The sequence below is a fragment of the Rhinoraja longicauda genome, chromosome 25 (assembly GCF_053455715.1).
Source record: "Rhinoraja longicauda isolate Sanriku21f chromosome 25, sRhiLon1.1, whole genome shotgun sequence".
NCBI classification, from domain to species: domain Eukaryota; kingdom Metazoa; phylum Chordata; class Chondrichthyes; order Rajiformes; family Arhynchobatidae; genus Rhinoraja; species Rhinoraja longicauda.
The window spans coordinates 8,286,256-8,309,905 of record NC_135977.1 but is presented as its reverse complement, the minus strand read 5'-3'; the positions used below and the strand labels follow the sequence as shown (position 1 = coordinate 8,309,905).

General features: G+C 46.6%; 3 protein-coding genes across 3 annotated transcripts in view; 2 read left to right on the top strand and 1 right to left on the bottom strand.

Annotated features, from left to right (window-relative positions):
• Positions 1 to 906, top strand: part of LOC144606088 (2'-5'-oligoadenylate synthase 1-like) — a 36,780-nt gene extending 35,874 nt beyond the window's left edge. Inside the window, exon 7 of the transcript XR_013548912.1 lies at positions 193 to 906. The gene's annotated coding sequence lies outside the window, so the exon portion shown is untranslated. The remainder of the gene's footprint in view (positions 1 to 192) is intronic.
• A 9,670-nt stretch (positions 907 to 10,576) lies between these two features.
• On the bottom strand, positions 10,577 to 14,472 carry LOC144606098 (uncharacterized). Its single transcript, XM_078421904.1, has 2 exons — positions 14,263 to 14,472; positions 10,577 to 12,069 (listed from the first exon to the last, which is right to left on the bottom strand). Exon 2 carries the CDS (start codon positions 12,055 to 12,057, stop codon positions 11,590 to 11,592), a length of 468 nt encoding a protein of 155 aa, XP_078278030.1. The 5' UTR covers positions 12,058 to 12,069; positions 14,263 to 14,472; the 3' UTR covers positions 10,577 to 11,589.
• Positions 14,473 to 21,112: 6,640 nt separating this feature from the next.
• Positions 21,113 to 23,650, top strand: part of LOC144606057 (2'-5'-oligoadenylate synthase-like protein 2) — a 36,117-nt gene continuing 33,579 nt past the window's right edge. The window contains exon 1 of the mRNA XM_078421845.1: positions 21,113 to 21,470. Within this exon, the coding sequence (XP_078277971.1) occupies positions 21,288 to 21,470 (183 nt within the window). The 5' untranslated portion in view covers positions 21,113 to 21,287. The remainder of the gene's footprint in view (positions 21,471 to 23,650) is intronic.

Below are 23,650 nucleotides of genomic sequence, written 5' to 3'. Positions count from 1 at the left end.
GTTGAATCGGAATTAACAATCACTGGCGACAGACAAGCGCTGCTTTTGACAGGCACATGTTCTGTACTGTGTTCTTTCTACTGGAACATTTTCCCACCACCTGTTCATCCAGGCGATCTTACGTGACCAATATCCGCAAATGGAACTGGGGTACTTCAGCATGTTCATCCCACATGAGGGGCTGCAGATAAGGTTGTTTGGGCTTTGTAAATTTGTCGGTGACAGATAAGTGGGGACACTCGTGTACTGCCTAGGTTGTGTGCAAAACAAAGCATTTCACTGTACCTAGGTACTCTGCCCTAGATAGGTACTTGTGGCCATCAAGTATCATTCATCCATTCACTCATTCATGCAGTCCCTGTGCACATTCCCCACATCCCTCAGACCTAAACAAACATGCTCAATAGTCAGCTCTCTATCTGGACAGTTTAAACTCTATTTACAACCCTCACCTTGTGCACACACTTACAATGTTCAAATGACAACGTGGACGCCCACAGCTACTGAATTTCAAACTCTTTGATAATTAATGCCGATTTTTCGGTGGGCTGCCCTCTAAGGATCGTAATGGAATTCACTTGATTGGACTAAATTATCTTTCTGGATACGTTGGAAATCCTCATGAGTACAATGTAGAAGGTGGCAGTAACAAGGAATTGCAGATGCCGGTTTACCAAACAAAGACACCAAATGCTGGTGCAACTCAGCAGGACAGGCAGCATTTCTGAAGAACATGGATAGGTGACGTTTCGCGTCTTGTTCCTTCTTCAGACTCTTTATACTGCGTATTTTTACGTTGACTTTATACTTTAGAAGACGGTAGCCTAGCCCAGCTGCCAGGAAAGTAGCTCTACTTTAATTCAATTAAATGTCAATCTTTGTGAAATTCTGCATGGATAAATAAAAGCTGTAACAATGAAAGATTACTTGGTTCCTTTCTTCAATCAGAGTTCTTATATTCATTTGTGTACTTTTATCTGTTATGACTTACTTGGTGCCGATTACTTGCCCATTAGGATCTGCACTTCCCCTGCAGTAAACATGTAAGGGGGATTCATACATTATGGGAGTTGAGTCAGCTGATCACGTTGGTGGAAGAAGCAGCAAGAGAAGTTGAGAACAGGGAAACCACTGAGATTACATGTATTGAACTGATAATCACCCAACAATCCCTGTGTACGGTCCACAGGGCTGCATTCTGAACATTGCTCCCAGTTGCTTCCAGGCACAATATAGTTGGGGCTGCATGGTGGCGCAGCGGTAGAGTCGCTGCCAGAGACCTGAATTTGATCCTGACTACGGGTGCTGTAAGGAGTTTGTACGTTCTCCCCGTGACCGCGTGGGTTTTCTATGGGTGCTCCGGTTTCCTCCCACATTCCAAAGACAGGTGCAGGTTTGTAGGTTTATTGGCTTCTGTAAATTGCCCCTAGTGTGTAAGATGCAAAGGTGGGATAACAGAGCTAGTATACGGGTGATCGTTGGTCGGCGCTGATGCAGTGGGCCGAAGGGCCTGTTTCAACACTGTTGCTAGAACTAAACCAAAACCTATAAGGAAGGTGGTAACAGCTGTGACTTGCTTGTATGTATTTCGTATCGAGGTAAATGCTGTTTTACCTTTTGTCACTATCTGAAAATCAGTCCATTTACTGACATTTTGGCAACGTCTATAAGAGCCAACACAGTTATTTTTACAACCTTTCCACATCACAGTCAAACCATGTAAAACCATCCATTGCACATTCACACAAGCACAGCCAGGTAGCCAGGTGAACAGCTACTTAAAGACCATGAGAGGTCAAGGGATCTGGAATCCCAAAATCGCTTGGATTAGCTCCCTCCACTGGAGTGGAAAAGGATAACCTCCTTCCCCTTTCCTCCCACGGACAGCTTCTGTCCTGCAAAATTGGTGCTGTGGTCCCCAACTATATTTATTCCCATAAGGACACAAAGCACTGGAGTAACTCAGCAGGTCAGGCACCATCTCTGGAGAACATGGATAGGAGATGTTTCGGGTCGAGACTCTTCTGGTCTCATTATTCCCATGGTTTGGGTGTGAACGACCAGATCAACATTGAAGGACTATTCAAGATTGCTCTTGTACTGAGGGGTTTGTAGAACCATCACAGTGGACAGCTGGAAGTCAAAACTATAACATTATTGGAGGCATAGATAGGGTAGACAGTCAAAACCTTTTTTTCCAGGATGAAAATAGGGAAAGATGGAAATCCAGGATGCATTGGTCCTTCTCAGGGTTCATCCTGAGCAACTGTGTAACTAAATAGTCAGAGGCTGAGACAGTGTCAGATCAGTGGACGATTCAGACAAACATTCTGAGCCACAGCCTCAGAATAAAAGGATGTATGTTTACAAAGGAGACGAGGAGGAATCTCTTTAGTCAGAGGGTGGGGAATCTGGAATTCATTGCCAAAGACAGCAGTGGAGGCCAAATCAATGGATATTTTTAAGGTGGAGATTGTCAGATTCTTGAGTAGTAAGGGTGTCAGGGGTTATGGGGAAAAGGCAGGAAAATGGGTTTGAGAGGGAAAGACAGATCAACCTTGATTCAATGGCAGAGTATACTCAATGTGCCAAACTTAAACTTGATGATAGACACAAAATGCTGGAGTAACTCAGCGGGACCAGGCAGCTTCTCAGGAGAGAAGGAATGGGTGATGTTTTGGGTCGAGACCCTTCTTCAGACTGACAAACGCTTTAACTTGATGACTATGCCTTTGTCCAGCCCCCACCTTTCCTCCAGTTTTTTTACCCACCTCCCACCCCACCACAATCAGTTCGAAGAAGGCTCCCGACCTAACACATCTACCCATGATCTCCAGAGACCCTGACATCCTGAGTTACTCCAGCACTTCGCGATTTTTTTAATCTGCATGTCATTGTGTCTCCATTTGTGGAGGGAATGTGCAGGAGATGTTTCAGGCCGGGACAGTTCTCTAGGCCGGTAGTAGTAGGGGAGAGAAAACTGGAGGTGGGGGTGGGGGTGGGGGTCGGGAACAAGGCCCTTCGGCCCACTGACCATGCTGACCAGCACTCACCCAAACACTAATTCTATCCTACACACTATGGACGATTGAGCCACTGAGTTACTAAGGCACTTTTTTGCTCCAGTATCTGCAGTTTCTTATATCTGCAGGTTACTGAAGATCCTGGAAGGGGGGTAAATGAAAGGGAAACGCTATAATTACAGATAGAATTGACTAGCATCAGTTACTAGAATCAAGAGACACAAGGAACTGCAGATGCTGGAATCTTGAGCAAAATACAAAGTGCTGGGGGAACTAAGCACCTGTCAGGCAGCATCTGTGGAGGGAATGGAAGGACAATCTTTAGGGTCAAGTTTAGGGTCTGTCCTATTCCCGCAGCAGATGATGCCTGACCCGCTGAGTTCCCCCAGCACTCTGTTCAGATACCTGGAGATAGACACAAAATGTTGGAGTAACCCAGCGGGTCAGACAGCATCTCTGGCGAAAAGGAATACGTGACGTTTTCGGTCAAGACCCTTCTGCAGACCAAGAGTCAGGGGAGGGGGAAACGAGAGATACAGAAGGCACGTAGAACAAATGAATGAAAGATATGCAAAAAGCTACGATGGTCCGTAGTTGGCTGCGGGGAAGGGGAACCTGGAGACCCCGTCTGAACAAAGATCCCCGCCTGAAACACCATCTCCAGATTCTACCTTAGAGTCATAGAGTGATACAGCGTGGAAACAGACCCTTTGGCCCAACTCCCCCACACCAGCCAACATGTCCCTTTGCCTTTTGCCCTTTGGCTGCACTTTTCACCCACCATCCTCATCTTTGGACACCCTGTGCGTAGGGGAGAGGGGAGGGCCGAGGATGTCCTGGTTGGGTTGCTCCTGGGCCTGGCCAAGCTGGCCATCCGCGACTCACCGCGCCAGGCGGAAGAGGGCTCTGCCCGAGCCGGCTGCCTTCTGGGGTTACATCCGCGCCCGGGTGGTGTTGGAGAGGGACCGCTGGGCACCGCGGAGGGTTGAATGCATCCTTGACAAGGAGTGTAACATAGTTGTATAGTATTGAAGGTATTTATTCACAAAATGCTGGAGTAACTCAGCAGGTCAGGCAGCATCTCGGGAGAGAAGGAATGGGTGACGTTTCGGGTCGAGACCCTTCTTCAGTCTCTCGACCCGAAACGTCACCCATTCCTTCTCTCCTGAGATGCTGCCTGACCTGCTGAGTTACTCCAGCATTTTGTGAATAAATACCTTTGATTTGTACCAGCATCTGCAGTTATTTTCTTATAATAGTTGTATAGTAGTTTATTTAGTATATTTGTTTATCTTGTATTATGGTGGTGGGTTCTGTTTTGTTTTAAGGTATTGTAAATATTATTTTTAATAATTGAATAATTTTTTTTATATTAAAAAAAACATGTCCCCGCTACACTTGTCACCTCACTTAGCCTGAGCTTTATTCCAGTACTTTGTGGTGTTTTTCTGTTTGTTTAAGGTCAGTACCTTTTCTTCAGTCTGATTGTGGAAAGTTGAAGGAGGGGGGGGGGGGAGAAATCGAAATTCACAGCAACGAGTAAATAAAACCGAAAGTCGGAAATCCCGAAGTATTTGGTTTATTTAAAGGGCGAGATTTTGCTCCCGCACTTTGTTTTTTTGGTGAATATTCCAGCATCTGCAGTGCCTTCTGACTCTACAAAAGTTCTGAGTTGTGCTTATCTGATTATTCTGGTTATCACAAAGGGGGAGAAACAAGACAACCTACACTAAGATCTCCATTACCCCAACAGAGAAAGATTTTTTTGATACAGCACTAAATTTCCTGTTTGATAGTACTCACAATGCACCAAAATTGCACACTACAGATCAAAAATGGACTGTTTTTCCACACAAGCATTCATTCCTTTGTCCTCCTGCCTTTTCTCCTGGACCCCATAATCCATGGGACCATCATCTCCTTCAGATACAGCATCTGGACCTCTTGTCCTCGTGTTTCAATCGGGTAGTTTACAACCTAATGCGTACGAACATCGAATTCTCCAATTTTTGGTAACTAATCTACAAACATCATCCACCCTCCCCACTTCTTTCCACCCACCCTTCCCTGTGTCCCACTGGACTCGTACCCATTTCTCCCCTTCCTCAGCCTGACCTGCTGAGTTACTCCAGCATTTTGTGTTTTTTCTTGGTCTTCACATATTTTATCTCAAAGAAGGGAATGATTAATTTTGCCCCCAGCTATTCCTGGCTTGTCTGTCCTCTCTCTTTTTTTTTGCCACCTTAAATCTGCACTCTGAAGGAGACCGGAATTTGTTTTTGATCCTGTGAAGCCCGCTGGGAACTCCCTGAGGCCTGCTTCCTCATTCCTGTTTATCCCTGCAAATGGCTTGTGGATGAATAGCATCTCATGAGAAGATTCTTCAGGGACTCTTGAGCTTCTATTTACCAATTTCATCAGACAATTATATTTGGAGAAATGTACACCCCTTCTGAAATTCAGAATAATCTGTTCTCCACTCTGGCCCTCTGAGAGTAACCCCCCCGCCCAATCTTTTTTAATCAAAATAATCTTTATTCAGAATAAAAAATATATACAAAACAAGAACCGTGCAAAAATCCTTCTGACATTCTCAGAGGCTCTACATACATTCATTTGCATCGTATCGTAATGTTCACAGAAATATCATTATACCTGGCACCCTTGCCACTAATGTAGCCCCATGGGTTGATATCCCTTCCCTCGTTTGAGGGGCATCTCCACCACACCTTGCTCCGTCAATGTCCAGCAGCGGAAGAACCCTATGCTATGGTCCTCCCCCACAGAGCCTTGGTGTTGGCTACACCAAGCTTCAGTGCGTCCCTCAGCAAGTACTCCTGCAGTCTGGAGCGGGTCAGTTGGCAACAGAAACTTTTTTTATATCAAAAAATACTTTATTCAAGTAATAAATATTTACAAAACATCTTCTTTTCAACAACCCCATCCGACATTTCCGGAGGTTACACGTTCAATACGGGTATTCATTTCCAAATTTACACAGAAATTTACACAGAATCCAACAAAAACACTTAACATACTGACTCCAACTGTCGGACACACCTGCCCAGGTGAGAACGGCGATCTGAAGAAGCTGTCACATTCACTTTTCACACAGGCTGAGAGAAGTAGATGAATCCTCTGCTTCAGCGTCCCTGCTCTCAGTCCTGCTCCTCAAGCTTTCTCCCTGGTGAATAGTCCTCTCTCTGACTTTCATTTATTCCTCTCCTGGCCTCAGCATTGCTATCTCCCCTTATCTCCGTTAAACGCTTCTCCTCCACTTACCACCTTTCCTGCAATATCTGAGCAACCGATACCTGACACGTTCTAATGAGCTGACTCTATCACTTCTATTTTTATCATCCAATCAAATCCAAGCTGCGCATGGATTTCAGTCAAAGTCCTCCGAGATGGTGTGGCATTTGGTGAAGCAGAACAATCTATTATGGATTTCAACTGGTTAACGACCAAAAGTATCTTGTGTAGTTAAATGTTCAAATACTGATTGCCAATGTGCCCCTTCAAGCCACCCAGGTTATAAGCACAGTAGCATCATGTTGTTGATTGAGTTTGTATATCTGTATACATCTCCTATAGAAAATAGGTGAAGGAGCTGGCCATTTGGCCCTTCGAGCCAGCACTGCCATTCAATACGATCATGGCTGATCATCCAAAATCAGTACCCCTTTCTGGCTTTTACCCCATATTCCTTAATTCCATTAGCCCCAAGTGCTAAATCTAACTTTCTCTTGAAAACATCCAGTGAATTGGCCTCCACTGCCTTCTGCGGCAGAGAATTGTCAGGTACATTTGCCATATATGCAGGAAGTTGAGAGGTTTGCAATAAGGACTCCCATATAGTGAAAGGGACTTGATGGACTTTAGACTTTAGACATCCAGTGTGGAAACTGACCCTTTGCCCCACCAAGTCCGCACCGACCAGCGATCACCCAGTACGCTATCTATCCTACGCACCAGGGACTATGTACAATTTTTACCGAAGCCAATTAACCTACAAACCTGTACTTCTTTGGAGCGTGGGAGGAAACCGGAGCACCCGGAGGAAACCCAAGCGGTCACAGGAAGAACGTACAAACTCCGTACAGACAGCATCCGTAGTCAGGATCGAACCCGGGTTTCTGGCATTGTAAGTCAGCAACTCTACCACTGTGCTGCCCGCATTGGGCATTGAGGTTGTTATTTTATGGGTTGTATTGGCCCTTTATTGTCTCCAGGGTTTCTGTTCTGATGGGATAAACAAGGGATCAACATCTGAGTAACACCTGCTCCATGCTCTGCTCCCACTGCAATATGAAATATTTTCAGTTCTGTAACTGATGTATATTAATTTTGTTGTCTCTCTTTACTTCAATCTTTAGTATTTAGAGATACAGCGTGGAAACAGACCCTTCGGCCCACCAAGTCCACGTCTGCCTACGATCACCCATACACTACTTCTATATCTCTCCGACTTTCATTTATTCCTCTCCTGGCCTCTCCACCAGCATTGCTATCTCACCTTATCTCCGTTAAATGCTTCCCCTCCACTCTCCACCTTTCCTGCAATGTCTGAGCAACCGATACCTGACACGTTCTAATTAGCTGACTTTATCACCTCTATTTTTATCATCCAATCAAATCCATCCCACTTTTGCATCCACTCCCTACACACTGAGGGCAATTTGCAGAAGCCAATTAACCTACAAACCTGCACGTCTGAGATGTGGAAGGAAACTGGCATACCCGGAGAAAACGCACAGAGAGAATGAACAAACTCCACACAGACAGCACCCTTAGTCAGGAACGAACCTGGATCTCAGGCACTGTGAGGCAGCAGTTCTACCACTGTGCTACTGCATTCACGGATTTTGTTTTCCTCTTTAAATTTCACGCACTTTTGAATTTGTCTCTTTTCCAGAATGCATTCTAGATCAACAGAGTTCTACTGGGTATCTGAATGCTGAGTCAAATTCCACTTAAAGTCATAGAGCTATACAGCATGGAAACAGGCCCTTCACTCCACCTTGTCAATGCCAACCAAACATATGGCCTCTAGTCTTTGACATTTCCACCCTTGGAAAAAGCTTCTGACTGTCTAGCCTATCCATGCCTCTCATAATTTTGTATTTTTCATGTTGCCCCCTCACCTCCGCTCTCCAGAGAAAACAATCTGAGTTTGTCTAACCTCTCCTTATCGCTAATACCCTGTAATTCCGGGAGCACCATGGTAAACCTCTTCTGCACCCTCTCCAAAGCTTCCACATCCTTCCTGCAATGGAGCGACCAGACTGCGCACAACACTCCAAATGTGACCTAACTAAAGTCCTACAAAGCTGCAACATCACCACCAGACTCTTATACTCAATGCCCCAAATGATGAAGGCAAGCATACCGGGTGCCTTCTTTACCACTCTTATCAACATGTGTTGCCACTTTCAGGGAGGTAACACAAGTAGATGCATTATATGTGTTAAAATAATTTTCCATTGAGTTTAAAAATGAATCGATCATTGCACTACTACACTCCTCAGAATCATGGAATGGCAATAGCACAGAAATAGCCCATTCGGTCCTTTGATCTAATATCAATTCTATATGAGAAATCAAGCTAGTCCCATTTTCCAGTGATGAATGAATGAATAAGTTTATTGGCCAAGTATGTGCATATACAAGGAATGTGCCTTGGTGCATCGCTCACAAATGACAACACAAACATACGGTTAACAATTAAGAATAAATTAGAAGATTGGAATTGAACAAGGTAACGAAAGGGTGCTTGGATGTGACAATAGGCATCTCTCATTGACCAGGTGCAGAAGAGGTTCGTGGGAATTGACAAAGTAGGACTAAACGTATCACCACTTGTCTGGGAATGTGTTGAAGGGTGGATGGTAAATGTAAACATGAAATAGTGGAGATAAGGAAGCTTGTTTCTCTCAGCAGTGTGTTACAGTAGACCACCCACGCCCCCTACCACTTGAAGCATAGAAATGTTACTGTAAATGGGGGGCTTATGATTGGCTCGGAAAGGGGATGGTGCCGCGGGGCACCTAAAGATGAGATAGAATAATGTCAAGATGCCCTTGTTTTGTGTTTGACTCATATTAACCATTTGTTGTTGAATAAGATTAACATAAACAAGAAGTATGTTATGACTGATGAAATAATTGGTACCCATGTAGTTGATAGAATATTTTCGTAGAATAGCATCTAACAAAAAAACAAAAGTTGTTTACTGCACAGTTTAGCTGTCGGCTAATTCTGCCGTGAAGTCAGAGAACTGGTGGGCAGTTTACTGCCGCCATCTCTCCTTGATATAATGCAATAAAATCTCGAAGCAAATCTGCAAAGTCTCCGCTTTTCATTCTCCATTAATTTCCCTCTAAATTAATTTCTTCCACAACCTACAAACCCGCACGTCTTTGAGATGCGTGAGGAAATAGGAGCACAGGGAGAATGTGCAAACTCTACACAGACAGTAGCTGAAGTCAGGATCGAACCCAGGTCTCTGGCGCTGTGAGGCAATGGCTCTACCAGCTGCGCCACCATGCCCCCCACCATTTCCCTTTTAGAACAATAGTGTAACATTTGCAATTTTCCAGTTGTTAAACCATCATGCCAACCAACAGAAGTTTGGAAAAGTATGACCAGGGCCTCTGCAATTTCCTCATAGCAACCTCAGATATGTTCCAGTTGGACCAGGTGATTTATCCACTCAATTTGCAGCTGGCCTTCTCGGCCTCTTCTTTAAGAATTATAGCCCTTACACCCTCAGTCTTGGTGCAAGATCTTGACCCAAAACATCGAACACCTCTTTGACTCCACAGAATCTGTTTGTCTTCCATGACGACGGGCAACTCAAAGTTTTAATTTAGTACCTCAATCATGCCCTCTGCCCATTGAACACCCACGTTTTATCCGTAAAGACCATCCTGACCTCTCGTTGCATACCACTTCAATCCGCCTTCCCATTTCCACCCCGACCTCTCTGACCTCCACCCTCTCCACGGCCAGGGTGAAGAAAAACACAAACTGGAAGGGTAACACCTCGCATTCCACCTGCTCAGTCTGCAACCTATTGGCCAGAACATTGAGTTTTCCAATTCCGGGTCACCCACACTCCGTTGTCCTTCCTCCCACTCCGCACCCTCACCCAGCTTCATGCCCCCTCCCACGAGATTCCCTTTGTCTTGTCACCCACTCTCTATCTCCTCCCCACACTTCCATCTGCCCACCATCACTCCTTATCTAATTCCACATACCACCTTCCTTGCCTATTATATTCCCACATCCTCACCCTCTTGCGTCTCCACGTCTCCTTTTCAGCCTCTGCCTCATCCTTCTCTTCCCCTCACCCTACGTGGCTCTCAACTCTACCTATCACCCACCGGCCGCCCGCTCCCAACTCCACCTTCACCCCACTCTCCCACCTGACTCCATCTGTCCATCGTATACCTCCACACCTGGTTCCGCCAATTGCCTACCTGCCCCGACCCAACTTATGACCCTGCAAATGGGTGGAGTGACAAAAGCACAAGTGTTCATACAAATATATATTTATTAATATGAAATTCTTTAGTTGCACAGTAGATTGAATATTACATCAACAGTACATTGCAAGGCATTTAGAACATGAAGACTTTAATTTTGAAGCAATGATTTGCAGAGTGTGTGGAAGCATTTCTCAGCATGGTGACGGTTGTTCTATGTTTTATAGGTGATTTTGTTCCTGCGTGCTGAAATATTTCACATTATAGATTGGTGGATAGATCAGCTATCCTTTGGCCTCTGAGTGAGAAGCCAATTTGGTTCGTGATCTCATAGGAATCAGATTCTATCTGGACCACAACGGTTTACAGAACAGACCTATGAACCAAAGTCAGAAGAATGGTCTTGACTCGAAACGTCACCCATTCTTTCTCTCCAGAGATGCTGCCTGTCCCGCTGAGTTACTCCAGCATTTTGTGTTTATAAAAAGGCACAAAGTTGGATATGAAAGAATGTGTCAGATTTAAACAGATTGCAATTTTTCCAAGCTGAGAAGGCAGGAAAGTGGCCAACTGATCCAACTTTTTTGGCTTTATTAATCCGAGATGATCACTCAACTGCGGCTATTAAGAGCGGCACAGCGGTGCAGCAGTAGAGTTGCTGCCTTACAGCACCAGAGACCCGGGTTTGTTCCGGACTGCGGGTGCTGTCTGTATGGAGTTTGTACGTTCTCCACATGACCTGCATGGGTTTTCCCCTGGTGCTCCGGTTTCCTCCCACATTACAAAGACATACAGGTTTGTGGGTTAATTAATTGGCTTCAGTAAAATTGTAAATTGTCCCTAGTGTGTGTAGGATAGCGTTAGCATGCAGGGATTGTTGGTCAGCACACTCAGTAGGCAGAAGGGCCTATTTCCGCACTGTAACTCTAGACAAAACCTAATGATAGGCAGCATGAAGAAGCAAAGTGAACAATATCAAACATTGAACAAATCGACCCATCTCATTTAAATCAAGCATTAGAAAATAGGAATGCAATGAAAATATAATTAAGTTTTAATTTAGTTCAGTCGAGCGCGAATTAACCACCGCGTAGACGGAACGTGAGGTGGATTTTGGAGTGAGTCTTGATGTTGTAATCGGAGAGCAACCGGCCATCTTGCAGTTCCATGCTCCCAAATACCAGGCGCTGTTGTTCGGGCGTGGCCCCTTCCTGCCGTTGTACTTTATTTCTAAACTCCCGCACGGACTCAGAAGGCAGCACGTCGTAGGTCGTGGTTTTCCCCTTTTCGTTGACGAGGAATATCTGCATGCATTCCTCCTTCCTGATCAGCAGCATGATTGTGGGGTCGGGGGGGAGGTTGTAGTCACACAGCCGGCTGTCGTCCCGAAGCTCCACCTGCTGCCCGTTTTGCACCATCAGGCGCTGTTGGAATCTAGGCACCTGAGTTGCTTGGTGTATTTTCTCCTTGAGGACCGACACCTGGATGGAAGGGTCGACATCCAGTTGCAAAGAGTCGCCAGTCAAAAACTTCAACTGGAGTCTCATCTTGCCAAATCACTGTGGAGAAATGAGAAGAGTTTAGAATCCTTTATATCACTTGGAACCAACAACTCTGCATTAATGCAATCACTTGTTAAATCCACACAGTAACTTAGTTTCGTTTATTGTCCCGTGTACTGGATATTTCACATTACTGGAGTACACGTGATAATAAACTACTTATTACAACGTCCTTTTTACTTTGAGGTGGGAGGAATTATTTCTCCTGTTGAACCTCGGTTAACTTCTTACTAAATCCTTCACAAACGTTTTGGGCCCAAAGGCATTGATGCAATCTTAAAGAAAGCACATCAATGCCTTTACTGCATAGTGACACAGCGGTAGAGTTGCTGCCTTCATGTCAGAGACCCAGGTTCGATCCCGACTACGGGTGATGTTTGTACAGAGTTTGTACATTCTCCCAGTGACCTGCATGGGTTTTCTCCAGGTGCTCCGGTTTCCCGCCATAATACAAAGACGTACTGGGTTGTAGGTTAATTGTGAATTGTCCCTGGTGTGTTGGGTAAGATAGTGTGCAGGGATCGCTGGTCGCCGCAGACTCGGTGCGCTGAAGGGCCTGTTCCTGCAGTGTATCTTTAAACTGAAACTAAGATTGGAGAGACTCAGTATGTTGATGAATACCTTCTTGCACGTCTGGAAGTAGGGGTGTGGGGTAGGGAAGAGCTGAAGGTGAGAAAAGACCAGGAGAAATCAGGACCGGCAACAAATGGCCTCAGACAGGATGGTAGGCCCGTTGTTGGCTAGGGAAGATGTGATCTCAAGACGGATACATGGTGGTGAACTGTGAACAGGTTAAACAACTAGGGTGGATGAAAGGGGGAGGGGAATGTGTAGGTCACTTGAAATTTAGAGAATTCCACATTCATACAAAACACTATGCACTATTGACTCTAATTTGATATTTTTGCACAGAAGTTTAATTCAGTCTTTCAATTCCACGATATTAGAAACATCAGCACCCCGTTCTGGCTTTTTCCCCATATCCCTTGATTCCCTTAGTCCCACGAGCTAAATCTAACTCTCTCTTGAACACATCCAGTGAATTGGCCTCCACTGCCTTCGGTGGCAGAGAATTCCCCAGATTCACAACTGTCTGGGTGAGACACCAAGGGCGGCTGAGCTGCAATACTGGGCTTCTGACAGACGAGGTCCCCCGTGAGCTAGGTTTCGTTTAACGCTGCGATTTCGCTGCTTCTCGGGAAACGAGAGCAGGCTTTCATAAGAGTCAAGAATGTTTTATTGTCAAATGTCCCAGATAAAACAATGACATTTTTTCTTGCAGCAGCACAACAGGACTCTGTGAACAATGTAATAAACAAGAACAAGTTAATTGTGTGTGTGTGTTTATATATATATATACACACACACACATAAAAACAAAAACCAATAATAGTAAATCCATGGCAATAAAAAAACAAACTGCTGGAGGAACTCGGCTGGTCAGGCAGCATCTGTGAAGGCAGAAGGATGGTCCCAAGCCCGAGAAGTCAACTTCCACAGATGCTGCCCCGCCCGCTGAGTTACTCCAGCACTTTGTGTCTATCTGCGATGTAAACCAGCGTCTGTAGATCTTTGTTTCTACATTCGAGCCCCTCCAGCAGTCTGCTCTTTGCTCTGGTCTGCGGTCTAGGTGGACAATTTTAAATCTCCGCGCCAATCCTCCGCACGTCCGCGGAGAAAGTGTAAATCAGCGGGTCGGGCAGCATCTCTCGAGAAAAGGAATAAATAGGTGAGGTTTCGGGTCGAGACCCTTCTTCAGGCTGGTAATGATTATTCAATGCGCTATTCCAGGGAGATAACGGTCTCCATTGAAGTGGCGCAAACAGGTGTCACAAAACCCATGAACAGAAGAATGTGGGAAGACAAGCAGAGGGAGGCCATTCGGGCCGCTTCACTATCGGGGATATCACGGCTGATGATTTATTTAACCCGCAGATGGACTCAACATGCTGGAGTATCTCAGCGGTACACGCAGCATCTCTCTCTGGAGAGAGGGGATGGGTGAGATTTCGGGTCGTGACCCACCCTTCTTCCTCCACCGCCCTACACTAACCCAGTATCACTTGATCCCAATATTTACCTGCTAAATCTTCACCTCAGCTGGTAACGACATTCCCCACCCGATTCGCAGAATGGTAGTCATTTACTTTTAAATTGCGAATTTGCCAGTGTTCAAAACTTTGAACTTACCAATTGAAGCCGCACAATCCCAGTCGGGAGCGCAAGAAGTCGATGAGAATCTGATTGCAGAATATTCTGTCTCTTTTCCTGAGCGAATTTGCTCCGCGCCGTCTCTCAGCTCCGCTCTGGGCAAACTCCTCAACCCACTTTGCTCCGCTGGGACACAGGCTTCGATGCACACACCTCTCTCGGCGTCTAGCAAATCCTCTCCGCCCCCTCTGGCCGCTTCCCCTTGGCTTTATCTTCTCTTCCAGTTTCTAAACGTCAGCGCCACTGCCCCTCCCTCCGTGCTCACTGGTTGTGTTGTTCAACAAGCGTCATCTCAGCTGCAGTTTCGTTTCTGGAAAGTTAGCCGGTGTCGGTGATACCCCCTATTTCACTTTCGGATTCGTTTCTGATGCCTGAATCCGAAATACAATAACAACAGCACAGAGAATTGAAGATGACACGTCAGCTATTGACCCACCATGCTGCATGCATTTCTTTGATTCCCTTTGTTGCAATGTAACTGATTAAAAATAACATGAAAATTACCGCTCTTTGGATCTGTGGGAAGGCACTGCAGATGCTGGTTTCAACCGAAGATAGCCACAAAAAGCTAGGGTGACTCAGCAGGTCTCACGACATCTTTGGAGATAGGTGACGTTTCGGGTCATACCCTTCTTCAGACACTGTATTAAGGTTTCAACTGATTGAGAAGCTTTAAGGGTCAGAACTTCCAAGGGTCCCGGGGGATTTGGAGTGAAAATGACACCCATCATGTATCAGGCTTTGTCCTGCCCCTCCACCTATTTTCGTATCATCTGCAAACTTAGCCACAAATACTGATAATTAACGACCCTTAACGTCACCTATCTCCTATTGAAGACTTCACCTATCTCCTATTGAAGACTTCAATCCCCTCGTCCAAATCATTAAAATACAACGTGAAGGGTAGCGGCCCCAGCACCGACCCCTGCGGAACTCCGCTAGTCACTGGCAGAAACCAGAAAAAGCCCCCTTTATTGCCACTCATTGTCTTCTGCCATCCAGCCAACATGCTGTCCATGCTAGTATCTGCCCTTTGATACCGTGGGCTCTCATTTTCCTTTTTGCAGCTTAATCTGTGGCAACTTATCAAAGGCTTTCTGAAAATCTTAAGTAAACAACATCTACTGACTCTCCTTTGTCTGTCCTGCTATTTACTCCTTCAAAGAATTCCAGCAAATTTGTCAAGCAAGACCTCCCCTTCACAAAGCTATGCTGACTTTGGCCTATTTTATTGTGAACTTCTAAGTACTCCGTATCTGCATCCTTTATAATGGACTCTAGAATCTTACCCACCACTGAAGTCAGACGAACCAGCCTATGGTTCCCACTATTCTGGCTTGCTTCCCTTCTTGTGCAGTGGGGTAATACTGGCAATTTCCCAACCATTTGGGACCACTCCTGACTAGTGATTCTTGAAATGTCGCTGTCAATGCCTCCACAATCTCTCCAGCCACCTCTTTCAGAACCCTAGGATGCATTCCATCTGGTCCAGGTGACTTATCCACCTTCAGCCCTTTCAGCTTCCCAAGCACCTTCTACCTAGTAGTAGCCACTCCACTACCTTCCCACCCCCTGACTCTCTTGAATTTCAGGCACCTTGCTGGTGTCTTCCACTGCGAAGACTGATGCAAAAAAGTTATTCAACTCCTCTGCCATTTCTTTATTCCCCATTATCACTTCTCCTGCATCATTCTCCAGCGGTCCAAACGTCCACTCTTGCCTCTTTCTTGCTCTTTATATAACTGAAGAAACTCTTGCTATCCTTTTTATATTATGTTCCAACTTTTTTTCCACCCTACAACAATCAGTCTGAAAAAGGGCCCAGCCCCGAAATGTCGTCTGTCCGTTCTCTCCGCTGGTGCTGCCCAACCCGCTGAGTCCCACCAGCATCCTTGTGTTTTGAATACTTTCCCACAGCTGCCCAAACTCCTTGCCCCTCACCCCCAGCCGGAGTAACTCAGCAGGACGGGCAACATCTCTGCAGAGAAGAAATGGGTGACGTTTTGGGTCGGGACCCATCTTCAGATTGAGTGTCAGGGGAGAGGGAGTCTAGAGATATGGAAGGGTAGGTGTGAAAACGACAGATCAAAGCAGAGGCAAGTAAGGAAATGTTGAATGGTTCATTGTTAGCTGAGGGGAAGGGGGCAATGTGACGTACAATCAGTAATATTTAATCAGCAGGACAGTGGAACTAGTCGGAGAACCACGATGGGAGAGGGACGGAGAGAGAGGGATAGCAAGGGTTACTTGAAGTTAGAGAAATCAATATTCATACCGCTGGGTTGGAAGATGCCCAAGCGAAATATGAGGTGCTTTAGTTTAGTTTAGTTTAGAGATTCAGCACGGAAACAGGGCCTTCGGCCCACCGGATCCGCGCCGACCAGCGATCCCCACATATTAACACTACCCTACACACACTAGGGACAATTTTATTTTACATTTACCAAGCCAATTTACCTACATACCTTTACGTCTTTGGAGTGTTGGAGGAAACCGAAGATCTTGGAGAAAACCCACGCAGTCATGGGAAAAACGTACAAACTCCGTACAGACAGCACCCGTAGTCGGGATCAAACGCGGGTCTCTGGTGCTGCAAGCGCTGTAAGGCAGCAACTCTACCACTGCACCACTGTGCTGCCCTCCTCCAGTGCTGTTCCTCCAATTTACATTGGGCCTCACTCTGACAGTGGAGGAGGCCCAGGACAGAAAGGCCCAGGACTGAAATGCTGCCTGGATTAGCGGAGTATTAGCTAGAAGAAGAGGTTGAATAAGCATGGATTGTTTTCTGTGGAATTTTGGTCAGTGTGGGCAAGTTGGGCCAAAGAGCCTGTATCCATGCTGTAAGACCCTATGACTCTATGTACGTGCTAGGTACAGGACAGATAGTCCAAGATGTTTAGGAAGGAACTGCCTAGTGTAAGAAAATAACTGCAGATGCTGGTACAAATCGAAGGTATTTATTCACAAAATGCTGGAGTAACTCAGCAGGTCAGGCAGAATCTCAGGAGAGAAGGAATGGGTGACGTTTCGGGTCGAGAACCTTCTTCAAACTGAAGAAGGGTCTCGACCCGAAAGGTCACCCATTCCTTCTCTCCTGAGATACTGCCTGACCTGCTGAGTTTCTCCAGCATTTTGTGAATAATAAGCTGAAATAATAAAGTATATGAGAAGTCATTTGAAGTCAATTGTTTGCATGCATGTTTAAGTTACTCGAGTGTTAACAAAGATTAAATTGTACCAAACCTTGGTTTAGAGTCTTTTGTTCGACACGTCAGACGATACCCTATTGAAGTAATAGGGTCAACATCCCTTACTTGGGAGTGAGAAAGTTGGCAACCCTACTGGTCAGTGCGGAATCAGTGGGCCTTAGGGCCTGCTTCCGTGCTGTATCTCCAATCTAAACTAAACAAAACTATCCCCAGCTTGGCTTTTCTCCTTTCTGATTCTACCTGCAGGTTCCCATTCCCCTGCCAAGCCAGTTAATACTCCCCCAGTAATACGGCCCCAAGCCTCCCACCTCTTTGGCATGCCTAGTGCGGAGCAAAGTACAGGTTTTGTAGCTTACAAACAATGACCAGCACTTGATCAGAGCTGGCTAGCTTTGCCTAAGACCATTGATCAGTCCCCTAGTGTCCCAAATGCACCCCTTCAACCTCACTATCTCCAAATGTTAGAAGATGACCTTCCTAATCCCCCAGCAGCAGATGGTGAGGTTGTAATGATAGAATCAATAGTTAGAAGTTTCTGTAGTGTAGAGGTTACCACATTTGCCTAACACGCAAAAAAGTTCCTAGTTCGAAACCAGGCAGAGACATTCTCGGGGGCAGGGTGCACGGTGGCGCAGCGGTACAGTTGCTGCCAAAGACCCAGGTTCGATTTCTGACTACGGGTGCTGTCTGCATGGTATTTGTACATTCTCGCTGTGACCACATGGGTTTTCTCCGGGTGCTCAGTTTTCTTCCCATACTCCAAAGACGTGCAGGTTTTCTTGGTTAATTGGCTTCTGTAAATTGTCCCCAGTGTGTTGGATAGTGGTCAACAAGGTGACCAGTGGTCAGCTCGGACTCAGTGGGCCGAAGGGCCTGCTTCCACACTGCATCGCTTCAGTCTAAAGCAAAACATTTAAAGGAATGCCATAAACAATGAACTGCATTAAATGAAAAACGAACAGGAATATTAGTCATGTCACTGCACTGTGTTTAACTCTGTTAGTTTCTGAATGAATTGTTGCGATTATTTCTAAATCGGGTTTGACATTGTTTCATTAAAAGACAAAAATTGGTACCTATCCATGTTCTCCATGTATCTCTAAAGTCTAAAGTCTAAAAGGCTTCCATGTCTGCAATGTGATCTCTCAGGACACTGCACTCACAACAGTAGAGCTGTATTATTGTGCAGCGGTGAATCCCTGATGCTAGCATCGCACCAAGAACTGCCCCCTCCATCGACTCCTTTAAGTCCAGGCTGAAAACCTATATCTACTCCCTGGCGTTTGAGGCTCATTGAGGAGGCGCTGTGAACTGTTTGGGTGCTACTGTATGTTTCTTTTTTTTTCTTTTTTTTTTCCTTTTGTTTTCTTCTTTTCTTCCCTTTTTTTTCTTTTTTTTTCTTCTTTTTTTTTTTCTTCCATTGGAACCTAATCAGATGTACAGCACTTTGGTCAACGTGGGTTGTTTTTAAATGTGCTATACAAATAAAAATGACTTGACTTGACTTGACACTTGCAGAATGAGCAGGGTCTTCAGCTGCCCTTTCTTGTTCCCGTACCAGCACAGTGAAGTAGCGGGAGAGTTGCTGCCTTACAGCGCCAGAGACCCGGGTTTGATCCTGACTATGGGAGTTGTCTGTACGGAGTTTGTACGTTCTTCGAGAGACCTGCGTGGGTTTTCTCCAGGATCTCCGGTTTCCTCCCACACTCGAAAGACGTACAGGTTTGTAGGTTGATTGGCTTGGCATAATTGTAAATTGTCCCTGGTGTGTGTAGGGTAGTGTGAGTGTGCGGGGATCGCTGGTCGGCGCGGACTCAGTGGGCCGATGGGCCGGTTTCTGTGCTATATCTCTCAACTAAAAATAAACTAAAGATGAATAAGAAAGGTTGGATATGGACCAAAATGCGGGCAAATGGGACTATCTTAAATGGGGCATTTTGTTGGCATAGACGAGTAGGGTGGGAGGGCCTGTTTCCATGCTGTTTGTATTTATGATACTCTAGTGATGAGAATGGTACAAAGTGGACACCAAATCAGAGTGGTAAGATGGAGCAGGTAAGCAGTGGGTTTCAAGTTTAGACGTCTGTGGGAAGCCACGTATGTCTTTTTATTTAGTTTAGTTTAGTTTAATTTAGTTTAGTATGGTTTTAGTTTAGAGATATAGCGTGGAAGCAGGCCCTTCGGCCCACTGACTCCATGCTGACCAGCACTCACCCAAACACTAATTCTATCCTAGACACTAGGGACGATTGAGCCACTGAGTTACTCCGGCACTTTTTTGCTCCAGCATCGGCAGTTTCTTATATCTGCACGTCACTGAAGATCCCGGAAGGGGTGTAAATGAAAGGGAAACGCTATAATTACAGATAGAATTGATCAGCATCAGTGGGTCATGAGTTACTAGAATCAAGAGACACAAGGAACTGCAGATGCTGGAATCTTGAGCAAAATACAAAGTCCTGGGGGAACTAAGCACCTGTCAGGCAGCATCTGTGGAGGGAATGGAAGGACAATGTTTAGGGTCAGGTGATCGCCTGTCCTATTCCCGCAGCAGATGATGCCTGACCCGCTGAGTTCCCCCAGCACTCTGTTCAGATACCTGGAGATAGACACAAAATGTTGGAGTAACCCAGCGGGTCAGACAGCATCTCTGGAGAAAAGGAATACGTGACGTTTTCGGTCAAGACCCTTCTGCAGACCAAGAGTCAGGGGAGGGGGAAACGAGAGATACAGAAGGCACGTAGAACAAATGAATGAAAGATATGCAAAAAGCTACGATGGTCCATTATTGGCTGCGGGGAAGGGGAAGCTGGAGACCCCGTCTGAACAAAGATCCCCGCCCGAAACGCCAGCTATTCATGATCTCCAGATTCTACCTTGGAGTCATAGAGTGATACAGCGTGGAAACAGGCCCAACTCCCCCACACCAGCCACCATGTCCCTTTGCCTTTTGCCCTTTGGCTGCACTTTTCACCCACAATCCTCATCTTTGGACACCCTGTGCGTAGGGGAGGGCCGAGGATGTCCTGGTTGGGTTGCTCCTGGGCCTGGCCAAGCTGGCCATCCGCGACTCACGGCGCCAGGCGGAAGAGGGCTCTGCCCGAGCCGACTGCCTACCCCTTTTCTGGGGTTGCATCCGCGCCCGGGTGGTGTTGGAGAGAGTCTGCGCGCTGTCCACGGGCACCCTGGAGGAGATCCGGGACCGCTGGGCACCGCGGGGGGTTGAATGCATCCTTGACAAGGAGTGTAACATAGTTGTATAGTAGTTTATTTAGTATATTTGTTTGTCTTGTATTATGGTGGTGGGTTCTGTTTTGATTTAAGGTATTGTAAATACCGCTACACTTGTCACCTCACTTAGCCTGAGCTTTATTCCAGTACTATGTGGTGTTTTTTGTTTGTTTAAGGTTCAGTCTGATTGTGGAAAGGGGAAGGAGGGGGGGGGGGGGGAAGAGAAACCGAAATTCACAGCAACGAGTAAATGAAACCGAAAGTCTGTGGTTTTCCACAAACACGGGAAGATGACGTGCTGCAGTTTGCAGTGGTGGACCACTAGCTGAAGCTGAACGCCCAGATCAGGGGCGCGTCTAACACTGTGATGCACTGAGATATGTTTATCTTTACGCGTATATTTTTGGAGTCTTTTGAAGGAGGGGCCAGCGACTGCAATATAAGGAGGTCGGTGCCGGAGAGATACTTGACATCTTATCGAGAGTTCATTTTTGGAGCATCAGCGACTTCAGAATCCACGGCGCCCGAGTTGAAGCCAGAAGCTGCTGCCTGCGAGAAACAACCATGGACAACGGCGAAACCCTGTACCGCACAGATGCGAGGAACCTGGACGACTTCACTAAAAGAAACTTGGAGCCGAGCGGGTTTACTGTCGGCATGAAGGAAGCCGTGCACAGAATCTGCCAGTTTTTAAAGAACCAATGTTTCATGAATCAACCCAACATTAATGTGCTCAGAGCCGTGAAGGTGAGTCGCTTAGATTTTAACCGCTGCTGACCAACAATTAATTGATTATTTTCAAATGATTATAAATTTGTGAATAGGGGTGTTTTATTGACGCCGGTTGGTAAATCCTTGCAAAAATGTGGAGGATTTGGTAGAGGCTGCTCTGGTGGTATTTTGTGGGCACGAGGAACTGCAGATGCTGGTTTACAAAACAAAAAGACACAAAGTGCTGGAGTAACTCTGATCCGTTTCCTAGCGAAAGAGTCACAAGTTTCAGGAGCAGAATTAGGCCATTCGGCCCATCGAGTCCACTCCGCCATTCAATCATGGCTGATCTATCTTTCCCTCACAATCCCATTGTCCCGACTTCTCCCTGTAACCTCTGACACCCTTCAATGTCGGGAGAATTGATGAAGTTAGATAAAATAGTTTAGAAAATTAGCAAAGTAGATACAATTGGAATCTTCCCGTCCTCTGACATAACTGTTTAAATAGCTAAACCAGCTCCGACCTTTACAAACAAACAAAAACAAAGTGCTGGAATAACTCATCGGGTCAGGCAGCATCTCTGGAGGACATGGATTGGCGATGTTTCAGGTCGGGACCCATCTTGAGACTGGAGATAAGGTTCTGACTGTAACTGCCCTATCTACACCTCTCGTAATTGTATATTACAATTATTAGATCAGTTCTCCCCCTCAATCTCCAACAGTGCAGAGAAAACAATCCATGTGTACCTCCCACAAACAGACACAGAGTGCTGGGGTAACTCAGTGGGTCAGTCAGTGTCTAAAGAAGGGTCTCAACCCGAAACGTCACCTATTCCTTTTCCGCAGAAGTGCCGTTTGACTCGCTGAATGACTCCAGCATTTTGTGTCTAACCTGAGTCAAGTTTCAGCCTGGAGCCTGTCCGTTTAAACATCCTACCCACCGTGTGGATCAACCCAGCGGTATGAACGTTGCATTCTCCAATTTGAAGTGACTGTTACTAACACGCCCTTCCCTCCACCCTTGCCCCCTTCCTCCCTCCACAACTGTTCCAAAGTTCACCCCATGGTATTCTTGAGATCACACCCTCTCTCGCCAACACTGGGCCTGCCAGGGCCACACTGCTTAAGGTCACGATTTAATAATATTTAATTGTCAGACGGTGCAGTGAAATGCTTGATTTGCATACAACCCAGTGAAAGCGTGCAGCAGACCACAGCCAGACAGTACACAAGTATCGCCTCGCCCCAGGCAACATTACAAAAGACTGGCGGACGTTCCTAAATCTACTGCCTCCACCGCCTGGCCGCCCCTTCCATCCCCTTCACCATCAAGCCTGACTTCCTGAAGGTGCTGGGGATCTGGTTCGGGAAGGCTGAGGCGTGTAACAAGAATTGGCTGGAGCGGATAGCCAAGGTGGGGAAGAAGCTGGAGCTGTGGAAGCAGCGCTCCCTCTCCATCACGGGGAAAAACCTGGTCATCAGGTGTGAGGTGCTCTCGGGGCTGCTGTACTTGGCGCAAGTGTGGCCCGTCCCTCCGTCCCACGCCAAGGGGATCACCCGGGCCGTCTTCCGCTTCATCTGGGGGTCGGCGATGGACTGGGTGCAACGAGCCACAATGCACAAGTCGGCAGAAAACGGGGGTAAAAGCGTGCCCAACGTCGCCCTCATTCTGATGGCCACCTTCGTGTGTGGTTGCATCAGGCGGAGCATAGAGCCAAGGCACGTGGGCACCAAATGCCACTACCTGCTGAGGTTCTACCTGTCCCCGGTGTTGCGAAGGATGGGCCTGGCGCAGATGCCACGCAATGTGCCAGTCAGCTGGACATTGCCGAACCATCTGTCGTTTATGGACAGGTTCTTCCGGACCAACACCTTGGACCACAAGTCCATCGGGCAGTGGTCAGCACGGAACGTCCTGCAGGCACTGCGGGGGAATGACTCCATGGATCCTGTGGCGTGGTTCCCAGAACAGACAGCCCAGCTTGTCTGGCAAAATGCCTCATCGCTAGAACTCACCAACAAGCACCAAGACCTGGCTTGGCTGGCGGTGAGGGGAGCCCTCCCAGTCAGATCCTTCCTGCACCGCCGGAACCTCACTACCAGCGCACGCTGCCTCCGGGACGGCTGCTACGGAGAGGAGACGGTGGCCCACCTCTTCACAGAGTGTGGATTTGCCAAGAGAGTCTGGAGAGGTCTGCAGGGGCCCCTGTC

What these genes read in the sequence shown, in the direction of transcription:
- LOC144606098 (XM_078421904.1), bottom strand. Translation starts at nt 12,057, where the DNA reads ATGAGACTCCAGTTGAAGTTTTTGACTGGCGACTCTTTGCAACTGGAT.